This window comes from Sander vitreus, chromosome 19 (assembly GCF_031162955.1).
Source record: "Sander vitreus isolate 19-12246 chromosome 19, sanVit1, whole genome shotgun sequence".
Classification (NCBI taxonomy): Eukaryota; Metazoa; Chordata; class Actinopteri; order Perciformes; family Percidae; genus Sander; species Sander vitreus.
In genome coordinates this window covers 14,265,147-14,275,132 of record NC_135873.1, presented here as the reverse complement: position 1 = coordinate 14,275,132, position 9,986 = coordinate 14,265,147, and the positions used below count along the sequence as shown (strand labels likewise).

Genomic DNA, 9,986 nt, shown 5'->3' with positions numbered 1-9,986 from the left:
CGTGCGCGCGCCATTGTGGATCTCTCTGTGCCTTAGCGCGCCTCTATGTCTTGTTTGGGATCTAGCCAGAAGGCTTTCATGCTGTGTGTGTGTGTGTGTGTCTCCTGTATCCCTAAAACCGCCATGTCCATGTGATGTGACACACGTCAGCTCTCCACGCAAACCATGCGGCAAATTGATTGCATAAAAAAAAAATGCTAATGCTGGCTTTACTGTCCTCGGCATGTTAATATTGTGATTTAACTATCAGCATTGATTAAAGGGACAGTGCGCTGTTTCCGTTTCTGTGTGTGTGTGTGTGTGTGTGTGTGTGTGTGTGTGTGTGTGTGTGGGGGTGTTGGGTGACATTGACAAAAGCAAGGTTGAGTTGGTGGTGGGAGTTGTGGGAGGGGGGGTGGGGAGATGCTGACTCGACGCTTGCCGATCATTTGTTACTTGGGCTCTCAAGACGGTGAATCCCAGCGGAGGGGAAATTGTCTGATGCAAAAATAAGATGTCGAGTGCTGCTGTAGCTAAATGCCAGCATATTTGCATGCATGCAGACATGCTTCACTGTGGGTGTGTGCCTCTCAGCTGGCGGTCATCTGAAGAGCAAAGTATTCTGAACGTAAACCCCGTCGGCATCATTGCCCTGCTGTCATTGCACTTTGGTGTTCTCAGTGCCGTGCCATGCCAAGAATGCGCCATACTGAGTCCGAGCGGCTTGCCTCATTCCCACCAGGGCACACTGCCGGCTTGGTAAGCCCAACATGTCCTCACTGGCACTCACACACACGTGCACAGTTCAGAACACACAGGAGCAAACTTTTAGCCCACACTGAAGTACAGGACAGGAAAGACACACACAGACAAATAATCAGGCACAGGCACCGGAAATATTCTATTTTGTCTGATAATGATGATTGATGCCCGTTCAAAAAAAACGCTCCGCATCAAAACAAATGGTGTACCGCTCCATAAATCAATTGGTTGGGAGGAGCGGCACTGAAAGCCCACATTGATCATCGCACAGGCCAAATGTTAGCGTCTCAAAATCATTTATTCCGGGCACCATTTCATACACAACATCTGGCACACTGGCAGAGACAGAGGGCAGAACCTGTTACGAAACAACAGAGGCCGTCCGCTGCACGCTTTGAAACACGTGGCGATAGGTCTTTCCGGTGATGGATGGGGGACGGTTGGATGTCTGTAGCTAATGAGCAAAAGATCCAAGAGTCTGCCCTACTCAAAGTATTAAGGCAGTTCTTGGGACTACAAGATGATTTCCATTGGGGATATTAGATATTGTCTCCAACTCCTCATGGGAGATATGTGATCAAATCTCTGCCTGCTGTTTGCTATCAGTGGATGCTACAGAAAACTTGGCACTAAAGGGGCAGTGCAGGGTCAGAGGGGGAGCAGAGCTGGGGCGGGCGGGGGGGTTGTAACATGATAACATGTGAGACATCTTTATGTGTAGTCGGATGGACCTCCACAGTGAGAATACTGTAAAAATGCTTTCATGATCATCCTTTCGGAAACAACGATGTAATGAAGCAATTTTAAATGCCCATTGGCTTGTAGCAGGTTTATTTACCGTGTTTTACTGTACAGCTGTTCACATCTGCCTCCTCACTGCACGGTTTCAAAAAGGAGGGAGCATCTTTTAACTCTCTGAACCAATTTCTGGTTGGCTTTCACGCCTTCGAACATGTCAAATTGCTGCATTATTCCTCAGCAATTGGTATGTGAGTGGTACTACAGTATACACGTTCATGGGCAGTTTGTATATGAATGGATAGAGGAAACAGTATGAATGGGGCATTAAAAGCCTTAGTTCTTTTGTTTTTAGTATTCAATAGTAAAAGATGTAAGCTTTAATTGAGGACTTTCACTGTCTTTAGGATGAATATGTATGAAATGTTCACCAGGGGTCGCATCAAACTTTGAGAGAGCTTAAGAGGAGCTGTAATGTGTGAGTCAGTATGCTCCATTTCAGCCCTTTTTCTAAAAAAAAATAAGTCATTTAAATAAATGTCCAATCAATCGCTGAATGAGGTAACCCAAATGGTGATTGAGACTACAGCCCACTGATGAAAGCCTGTATTACAAACTCGGTGTCTGCGGCGACATTCCCGCGAAAAATCACAAGCGGACCCCCCAATATATGTTTCCTCTCCAACACCACGGACGACGAGAGATTCATCTCGGAGGTGGGAAAACAAAAGAAGACATCACAGATCCTTTTTTATAAGGACAACGCCAGAAAAGAGAAGGCATGGAGTTTAATTACAGGAGTGCTTGGAGTAGAAGGTATATACTAGCTTAATAAACACGTGATAGTACAAAGTACTTGTAGAGACAGTATAATCTGCGAGTCGGCCAGCAAGACGCTCCGCTTCTGAGATGCTCCCGGTGTGGTATGGCGCGTGGTGGAGGACGGAACTAAACCCGAACACAACCAGAACGCAGCATAGACCTGCCCAGTGGAGAAGGGGGTTAGTGATGCATTTTCCATCAACCTGCAGTTGTTGGTCCATCCGAGAGGGTAGGCGGAGCAAAAACAACAGACTCGCTCTTTAACGCTGCATCGTGGAGTGCATGCAGTCTTATGCTGTGCAGACACTGTACATTTGTATTAATCTTGCACTACTACTGCTTTGTCCTTAATGTAAAAAATGAAGAGAAAGACAGCATTACTTTGTGCAAATCTACAGAAAGGATGAGCCCTAATTAAAAAAAATCATATATATATATATATATAGATAGAGAGAGAGCAGTAGATGACTTGAAGATGTAGACAGTATGGTTTGTCTGTTCTGCTGTGGAGTTTCATTTCCGTTTAGGCAAAGTCTCATGACAACAGTAGCCACAGCATGTAAAATACCACTTCAGTCAAACGAGCTCAGGAGAGATCTTCTAACAGATCTTTGGACAACTGCAGCCGTGTGGAAAAGCAGACCGAGCGAAACTGCTCAAACTGCAAGGCCGATGGCCGGCCAAAATTTTGAAAAGTCTGGAAATCCGTCCGATCGTTTGACAACCAGATCGTTGATCGTACAGGCAATTAATCGGGCATCATCCCCCAGTCCCCTAAAACTAAGCATCCAGTGACAATCTTGCAAAGATTCAGCCCGATTCCAAAAGTATTCCGGGTTAAAAATCTGGATTATTCAGTTCAGTTTCCATCCAGCGTTAGCTGCAGCGGTCAGTGGTGTTACTATATTAATAATACAGCAATTTGTCAGACTATTAAGGAAAATAGAATTACCAATTTCATCATAATTTGTAATGCAACATGAAGCTGCATACACCGAGAGGGAAGGAGAACAATAGCCAACAAATCTGAACGATTAGAGTTCCCTAAATTCAACGAGCATCATGCTCGCTCCTGATCCATCAGCAATAGGCCCATGGGTTGCGTAACACGGCAGCACAATACCTACAGTATCTGTGCCATTGAAGCATCCAGTGACTAACTGCCTGGCCCAAAGACAACATGATTAGACACTGTGGGGGAAATACGGCGAGCGTAGAGAGACAGGCACGCACCGAGGGAGAGACAGTTATAAGAAAGCCAGATGTCCTTGAGAAGATAAGTGAGTGGTGTGGATGGGGCTGTGTGGGAGAAAGGGAGGAGGAGAAAGCCAGTTGGAGGATGGATTGAGAGGAAAGGAGAGAGGGGGTGGGGGGGGAAGAGAGAGAAAGAGAGAGAGCGAGAGAGAGAGAGAAATATAGTCCTCCCTGGTGTAGCCTGTCCAGAGTCCAGCCTTTGAGGCAGTAAATCTCCCCCAGTTCAATGTGTGCTCTCCAAACGCTGCCGCACATTATTGATAAATCAGTGTGTGTTAATGAGAGGAGCTCATGTGGCCTGATGAATCACGGCACAAAAATGAGCAACACACACACACACACACACAAATAGTGTGTGGCACTATCTTTGTGGGGACCCGTCATTGACATAATGCATTCCCTAGCCCCTTACCCATCACAACTAAATGCCTAACCTTAACCCTTACCCTAACCATAACCTAATTCTAACCCTAATCATAAAACCAAGTCTTAACCCCTTAAACAGACCTTTACAGTTGTGGGGTCCAGCATTTTGGCCCCACAAAGCTGTCGGGACCCCACAAGTATACTGGACTCCCGGTTTTTGGACCCCACGAACATAGTTAAACAAGAACACACACACACACACACTGAGGTGCGAGTGACAACTACTGTCATTTATTTGTTTCTGACACAAACGCGCACATATTTTCTCACTCACACACACACACACACACACTCTCTCTCTTCTGCAGTGGCTGGATGAACACTTGCCCCGTGCTGCGGTAACAACCCCGAGTGTTATTCTATCCTGTTAACAGAATAGAGGAGGGCTTCCACAGCCGCTCCGGCCGGCAGTCAGAGGACGAACACAAGCTATTTTGGTTTCCCTTTGATATCCAATAGGCGGCTTAACGTCCTCATTAGATCATATCAGTCCCAAACACACACACACAAGCTTATCGCACACAAATGCACACACGTGCAAAGCCAGGGCGAAATTATCTCTCTCCCATACTCACTGCTCAAATGATCATGAAATCTCATCATGTTTGTGTTGATTTATTAGTTTGTTAGTCCAACTGTGCCTAGGTGTGGGTTTTATGTTTGTATTTGTGCAAGTGTGTGTAATTATAGATATAAGTACTTGTGTATATGTGCGTCCACTAAGGCTAGCTTGCTTGTGAGTGTTTGTGCAGGGCAAGCTGACCTTGTTATAAGCTGAGTGGGCTGTAGTGCTGGGGCATCATTAGTATGGGTAAGGTGAGGGTTAGAGGGGGTGTGTGCGTGTGTGTAGAGGTGACAGAGTGGGGAGAGATGGGGGGTGACATTGTAAGAGAGGAAGTAAGGCGATGGAAGGTATGTGGGTCAGGCCGGGACACATAAACAAACATCACTCCTCTGCATCCGTCACTTAGAAGCAGGTAGCAAATGTTTGAGGACACAGTAACACACAACCATATACACACACAGCTGGATGGAAAGATCCCCAGTCTTTAAGACGTTTCTAATCGAGCTTGCAGGTGAAGCCAGAACATGCCGACATTTACCAGTGTAATCCCAAAGTATTAAGTCAAAAAAAGTTACAAGCTACCACTGATATTTAAAAACATATTAGGATAGTTTCTCCATAGAAGCAGTGTAGCAGAAGCAGAAGTATTCCCATCCTTTACTTCAGTAAAAGTACTAATACCAAACTGTAAAAATACTCTGTTACAAGTAAAAGTCCTGCATTGAAAATCTTACTGAAGTGAAAGTATCATTAGAGAAATGTACTTAAAGTATTAAAAGTAAAAGTACTCAATTTAAGAAAACTGGAAACGATCCAAACAGTTGAGTCAATCAACTAAGTGTTTAATGGTTGAATCATTTCAGCTGGACTTGCCGGCCTGTATATTGTTGGGTAGTTAGATTTATAATAAAACATTGTATTTTATAAACTACATGTGTTTTGTGTGCACAAATCTCAACTTGTAAAATAACTAGTAACTAAAGCTGTCAGATTAAAGGGGCGCTATGCAGTTTTGGCCATTTCTTCACTGTTTTCTGGCTTTTTGCTGGCAGGTTTCTCTGCAGAGCTCCCCGTACAGCTTCAGAATAGATATTTGGCAGCTCCGATGTTTACTTGTGTCCGACTCCTCGCTCGGTCAGTCTGCCGTTTCCTCTTTCTCTGTTCCTCCGACAATGCTTTCTGCTTCTTTTTTTGCCGGCTCAGCCATGACAATAGTGTGGAAAACTCCATCACTACCTTGTTAGCCGGTTCCTGAAGGGGCGTATGTGTGCAGTGCCGTGAAGCAATTCGTTACATCGCGAGACCTGATATTACGCCATACTTCCTGACGCTGAGGCCGGAAGCGAGACGACCACCATTCAACTCGAAAAAAGTCATATAACCATTCCAATGACTCCGAAGCTGTTCAGTTGAGGTAAATTAAGCTAAAAAAAAAACAAAAACAAAAAAAACTGCATAGTTCCCCTTTAATGTAGTCTAGTAAAAAGTACAATATTTCTCTCTGAAATGTAGCGGAGTAGAAGTAGAAAGTGGACTAGTACAAATTTGACCCAAAAAAACGTGACATCATTCTCATACTGAGTAACCAGCTATGTATTACCCCTACCTGCTCCTGATTATGATTTTAAAGTAGAACTGAACACAGAGTAGAATAACTCTACTCTGATATGGGTAGGCTAGTTTCACCTATGGCAGATATTGTAAGTGAACAACCACAATGGGAACAAAGCCACAGGACCGGTGATCTTACAACATGTACATGTCTGATGTTACACCGCTGACCCAGATAGTTGCTGATTCCCCATTGGATTTCTGGTGACACTTTCCACGATGCAGGCAACCTGAGGGGGATCATATTGCATTGGTGCTGTGCAATAGGAGTGTTTCTCCGCCTGCCTGGGAACGGTGGCAAAAACAATCACTGACTTGGGTAAGACTGCACGTGTCGAGGTGGACGTCATTTGACATTCAAGCTAGATGCAAACATAATAATGATCGTTAACGGCTGCATCCATAACACCATAATAACTGACACCCTGTCCCTGTGTATCACAGTAAAAATGTGGCATTTACCTTGCAGTATTAAATTATAAGCCTGTACAAGTACTGATGCTGTAATATGTCGTACTGTTATCAGTTGTCTGTAGTGAAATCTGTTTGGAATTTGAAGCCTGGGGTGACTAGAATGTTAACGTCCCTGGTTTTTATTTTCAAGCGTGTGATGATGAGAAATGAAAATTCTGGGACACACACACACACACACACACACACACACCTGGTTGAGCGTGTGCCCCATGTACAGATGCTCAGTAATTGCCACAGCGACCACGGGTTAGATTCCGACCTGCGGCCCTTTGCTCCTTAAAATGCTTAAAATGTTGTGCTTGACGAAAGCCAACAGAAGCCAAGAGAAGGTTACCAGAGTCAAAGGAAACCAATGTGACAATGGAAGCCATTAGAAAAAGAAAAAAAAATGAGAACCAACCAAAATACAAGACAATGCAAGAGACTGTAAGCCACAGGATGCAGAATAAGCCAATAGCAGCCAAAATGATGCCGGTAGAAACAATGGAAGCCAGTTGGAGGCAAAGTGAATGCAAGCTGTAAGCAGGCTGCTCTCAAGTGCTGCCAGGAGGAGGAGGAGGAGGCAGCCACGGCTCAGGAATATTCTAGGCGTTTATTGCTGACCAGGGGTCAACTGTGGCCTCGGGCTGAAGCTCAGTGAAGGAGGTAGGAAACTCGCACATAATGACACACTCTCATACACACACACACACACACACACACACACACACACACACACGGCCAGAGGTCAGTAGTGTCCTCCCTATGCTGCCCACACCCACACACACACACACAGAATGATGAAGCCACACTGCCACACAGGGTCCTTAACCCCTGTAAATCACACCTTGAAATGATGAAAACTGGTAATGCGTCTTTAACCACAGCCCCCATGCCTCGTCCCAACGATTAGCATAATAAATCCATCCGAGTGGGAGCAGCACTGAAGCCATCGGGGTGGAAATGGCTTCAAACAATGGGCATGGCGCACGCGTGGCTTTTTTCTCGAAGAGCTGGCACTGCCACGACCCGTCCAACATACTTTACTACCGTAATTACAATATAGAGAGCAGCCGCCTCGATGGCAGATGCTGCTTCCCACGTTAGAGGTACCCCACGTAATTACCATGATGAACTTGGCACACTGAGGTAATAAATATCACAGGGCACACAAGCACGCTCGCACAAAGCGGAAAAGCGCACACACATTCTGTGCATGGAAGTGCAGGGAGGTAGATGTGGGGAAATTGACACACACACACACAGTGTGTGGCACTATCTTTGTGGGGACCCATCATTGACATAATGCATTCCCTAGCCCCTTACCCTAACCATCACAACTAAATGCCTAACCTTAACCCTTACCATAACCTAATTCTAACCCTAATCCTAAAACCAAGTCTTAACCCTCAAACAGACCTTTAAAGTTGTTGGGTCCAGCATTTTGGCCCCGCAAAGCTGTCGGGACCCCACAAGTATACCGTATTCCTGTTTTTTGGACCCCACGAATATAGTCTCTCTCACACACACACACACACACACACACACACACACACACACACACACACACGGACAAGCTCACATGAAGATGCACATATATGTATAGAGTGATCCAAGATGTATGTAAAATAGTGTTTACCTTAAAAATAGGAAAGACAGGGGAACAAACTGTTGTAGTTACCAATCAAAAAAGCTAAGACGACTACTAAAAGTGAGGGGAAGACTATAGAACTTCCAAAAAGGCTTTACTCTATAAAGCTTTTAATAAACTAAGTTGGCACCAAATTGGTCTGACCTACAAAGGTTTGTGGACAAATGACCAGCTCCACTGGTGTGTGTGTGCGTTTTTACTGTTCAGTCCTGCCTCTCCTTAACTAAATTTATAAATGCATATTCAAAAGGTTTCACCACAACCACAGAACCTCTCAAACCCCATATTATTGTAAGGCCTCGGCATTTTGACATCTTTAAGAAATAGTATCAACACTAAGACGTATTCCTTACTTAATTTTTGGCTTGTAATGTCAAATAGACACACTCATCGCACATATACAGTGTCACTGTCTCCTTTAGCTACAAATGAATCATTTTGCAATTACATTTAACATGCAAACACACAAGACAAATTAGGCCATTCTGTGTTTCACTTGCCTTGAGGGAAGCACAGGGAGAGTAATGGCCCCCAGAATTGCAAATGAGGCGCCTCTTGACATTTTTATATCACAGTAAATCACTGTATGTATGAGCCAAGTTCGCTGTGTGCTTGCAGATTACCAGCGTGTGGATGTGTTGACATGCGCCTCGACAGAGTCGTCACAACAGTGACAACACCAGGCTAGGTTATGCCTCTGGTCAGGGGTACAAATCGGTGTGCATTAAGCTGGATTTGACTCTGTCCCATCTCCTGTACAACCATAAATACAGGACATGTTGTGTACGGCTACCAGGAAGATGGGCTGGGATGTTTTCCCATATTCAGATTAAGTCCTGCACTACAAATTACAGGCTGGGGATGTTCTGTATTGAGGCTTTACAGTTGAGGATTATTCTGTAGTCTGGCAAGTCAACCATCAAAATCCAGTTATCCAGTACAGGCAGGAAATGCAAAGAAGAAGAGAAGATGAACAGGGTGTAGGACAGAGGAAGGAAAAACAGGAGAGTTTGAGAGGAAGGCCTGCGGGGGAACTCACCTGGTCTTTTTTCCATTTTTCTCCCTCGACTGCCACATAGTCGAACCTTCGATATTAATATGAGGATTTGCTTCTGGCAGAGCGACTTGTTGCTCTTTGGGCAGGGCTTGCGCTTGCTGGCGATCTGCCGGTTTGCCTGGGGGTCCTTGACCTCCCTGCGCTGGCGAATGAGGGAGCTGGCGAGAGCGGCCATCTTCCCAGCGCTGACCCTGCCGCCACCTCACCAGCCACTGGCGGCTTGGTGGCGCCCAGGTGTCGGGGGGTACCGTGGGCCACCCCCCTGCCCGCTCACCCAGGGCGACGGAGCACCGCTGAGGGAGGGGTGCAGAGCTGAGGAGGGGGTGGAGGGGGCTTCTGAGGATGGACCAAAGCAGCGGGGAGAAAGGCAGGAAACGAGGAGGTGGTGGCGGAAATGAAGGTGGATCCCTCAAAGGCCCACCCCAAAACTGAAAACTGGCTCTTGTTGAGGTTCTGAGCGATGGGCGTTTGCCTTTAAATGTCCTTCTAGTTGTCCCGTTTTCTGGTTGCGAGTGAGGTTCAGGTGAAGCCTTAATACGTTACTGTTCCTCTGTTGGGACAAGTTATGTTGTTATCCACCTAAAAACCAGTGCACTGCTAGCCCAGCAATGTGCCCTGGTGCCTCTGTCCCAATCCGAGCGTACCCGCACCCTCCTCCTGGAGCTCCA

At 45.7% G+C, this 9,986-nt stretch overlaps 1 protein-coding gene across 1 annotated transcript in view; it reads right to left on the bottom strand.

Moving 5' to 3' along the window:
* fgf11a (fibroblast growth factor 11a) overlaps positions 1-9,493 on the bottom strand; it is a 116,497-nt gene extending 107,004 nt beyond the window's left edge. Inside the window, exon 1 of the mRNA XM_078276513.1 lies at positions 9,301-9,493. Coding sequence (XP_078132639.1) covers positions 9,301-9,493 — 193 coding nt within the window. The remainder of the gene's footprint in view (positions 1-9,300) is intronic.
* Between the last annotated feature and the right edge of the window lie 493 nt (positions 9,494-9,986).